The sequence below is a fragment of the Nestor notabilis genome, unplaced genomic scaffold, assembly GCF_000696875.1.
Source record: "Nestor notabilis isolate BGI_N333 unplaced genomic scaffold, ASM69687v1 scaffold32886, whole genome shotgun sequence".
Taxonomy (NCBI): domain Eukaryota; kingdom Metazoa; phylum Chordata; class Aves; order Psittaciformes; family Psittacidae; genus Nestor; species Nestor notabilis.
In genome coordinates, this window is record NW_009932007.1 from 660 (window position 1) to 2,600 (window position 1,941).

At 46.5% G+C, this 1,941-nt stretch overlaps 1 protein-coding gene across 1 annotated transcript in view; it reads left to right on the plus strand.

Annotated features, from left to right (window-relative positions):
- TXNDC15 (thioredoxin domain containing 15) overlaps positions 1-1,624 on the plus strand; it is a gene marked incomplete at its 5' end in the record, with an annotated part of 2,275 nt that extends 651 nt beyond the window's left edge. Inside the window, 3 exons of the mRNA XM_010016169.1 lie at positions 53-216; positions 409-539; positions 1,428-1,624. Coding sequence (XP_010014471.1) covers positions 53-216; positions 409-539; positions 1,428-1,624 — 492 coding nt within the window. The remainder of the gene's footprint in view (positions 1-52; positions 217-408; positions 540-1,427) is intronic.
- Between the last annotated feature and the right edge of the window lie 317 nt (positions 1,625-1,941).

Genomic DNA, 1,941 nt, shown 5'->3' on the forward strand with positions numbered 1-1,941 from the left:
CTCTATCAAATACATAACCATCCGTGTTTGGTTTTCTCCTCCATTCTCTAAGGACCTGATGGAGTTCCTAAACCCGAACAGCAGTGACTGCACGTTGGTCTTGTTCTACACACCGTGGTGCCGCTTTTCAGCCAGCCTGGCACCTCATTTTAATTCTTTACCTCGAGCGTTTCCAACTCTTCGCTTCCTGGCACTGGATGCATCTCAGCACAGCAGGTAACTTGCACTCCTTGTGCTCTAGAATCAGTTTATTTCCCTTAGCAAGCTTTGTGTTTTAACAACAGGGTGGCTTTTTTTTGTCCTTATAATGTGACAATATAATTTAGTAACTTTGTCGTTGGTATCTTTATTTCTTCATCCAGTGGATTTCTTTTCCTTAATGCTTTGTATTTACTTTATGTCCACCAGTTTATCAACGAGATTTGGAACTGTGGCTGTACCCAATATCCTCCTTTTCCAAGGTGCTAAGCCTATGGCTAGATTTAATCATACAGACAGGACACTGGAAACACTGAAAGACTTCATTTTTAATCAAACAGGTATGTGAATCAGCCCTGATGTGTCAGTAGGAGGAACGGGCTGGTTGTAGCTCCAAGCTGGGCTTTATCTCTCCCTGCTGTTTGTTCGTTGAAATTGATTTATGAAAACCCAGAGAGAACTGAGCAGAGGTTTATAGAATCCATTGCTGTAGTGAGCTGGGTTTCAGGCTGCACTGAAAGCAGGAACTCAATCCACTGGGCTGCTGTCACAGAACAGGGGGAAATAGAGGGTGCTAGAAGGATTGAGCACATCCTTTTGCCCAGCAGGTCAAGGGAGGGGATTCTTCCCCTCTGCACAGCTCTGGGGAGACCCTGCCAGAGAACCATAGGGCTGGCTTGTTCAGCCTGGAGAAGAGAAGGCTCCTTAAGGGGAGACCTTAGAGCAGCTCCAGTGCCTAAAGGGGCTCCAGGAAACCTGGAGAGGGGCTCTGGGCAAGGGCCTGTAAGGACAGGACAAGGGGAACGGCTTTAACCTGCCAGAGGGGAGATTGAGATAAGCTCTGAGGCAGAAGCTCTTCCATGTGAGGGTGCTGAGGCGCTGGCACAAGGTACCCAGAGAAGCTGTGGCTGCCCCATCCCCGGCAGTGTTCAAGGACCGGTTGGACACAGGGGCTTTGGAGCTTGGAGCAACCTGCTCTAGTGGAAGGTGTCTCTGCCCGTGGCAGGGGGTTGGAGCTGGAGGAGCTTTAAGGTCCCTTCTGACACAAACCATTCTATGATTATGTGAAATCTTGGGTGTACATTAACATACAAGGACCACCTTGCCAAAATGTTAAGTCTAACTGTACACACACCTTAGTCTGGGAAAAGGAACAAAGCTCCAACTAGAACCAACTTCACTGTGTTTAATGATTATTTCTGGTGTTTATCAAGTACTTCCTTTTTCAGGTATAGAAGCGAAAAGCGATGTTGCTGTGACCAAGGAGGACTGGGAAGGGCCCCTGCCCAGTGTTCTGACAAAGGGCATAGACTGGCTGCTCCTGTTCTCACTGCTCTTCCTGGCCAGCTTTGTCCTGTATGCCACCGTGCGCACGGAGAGCATTCGGTGGCTTATTCCGGGACAAGAACACGAACATCAGGAATAATCTGAGATGCTGAAATAGGGAGAGAATTTCCTGCTTGTTGGTAAAGCAGGAGTTTGTATGGACTGGAAGTACAGAAGGACAAACCGTTGAATTTAGTGGTTGTAATTTATGATGTTGACTAAAAATCTGCTTTATTTATCAAGCTGTAAAAAGCAAGTATGTGGCTATTAATGTGGTAAGTAAACAAACATGAAAACCCATGAACTAAACAAGTATTTCTTAAGCTGATCAGCTTATTTTTTCATGGACTGTAACATGAATAGGTGGTGCAGTTCTCCTTCACTCTCCTGAAGAGGTCCCCGAGCTCCATAGATGAA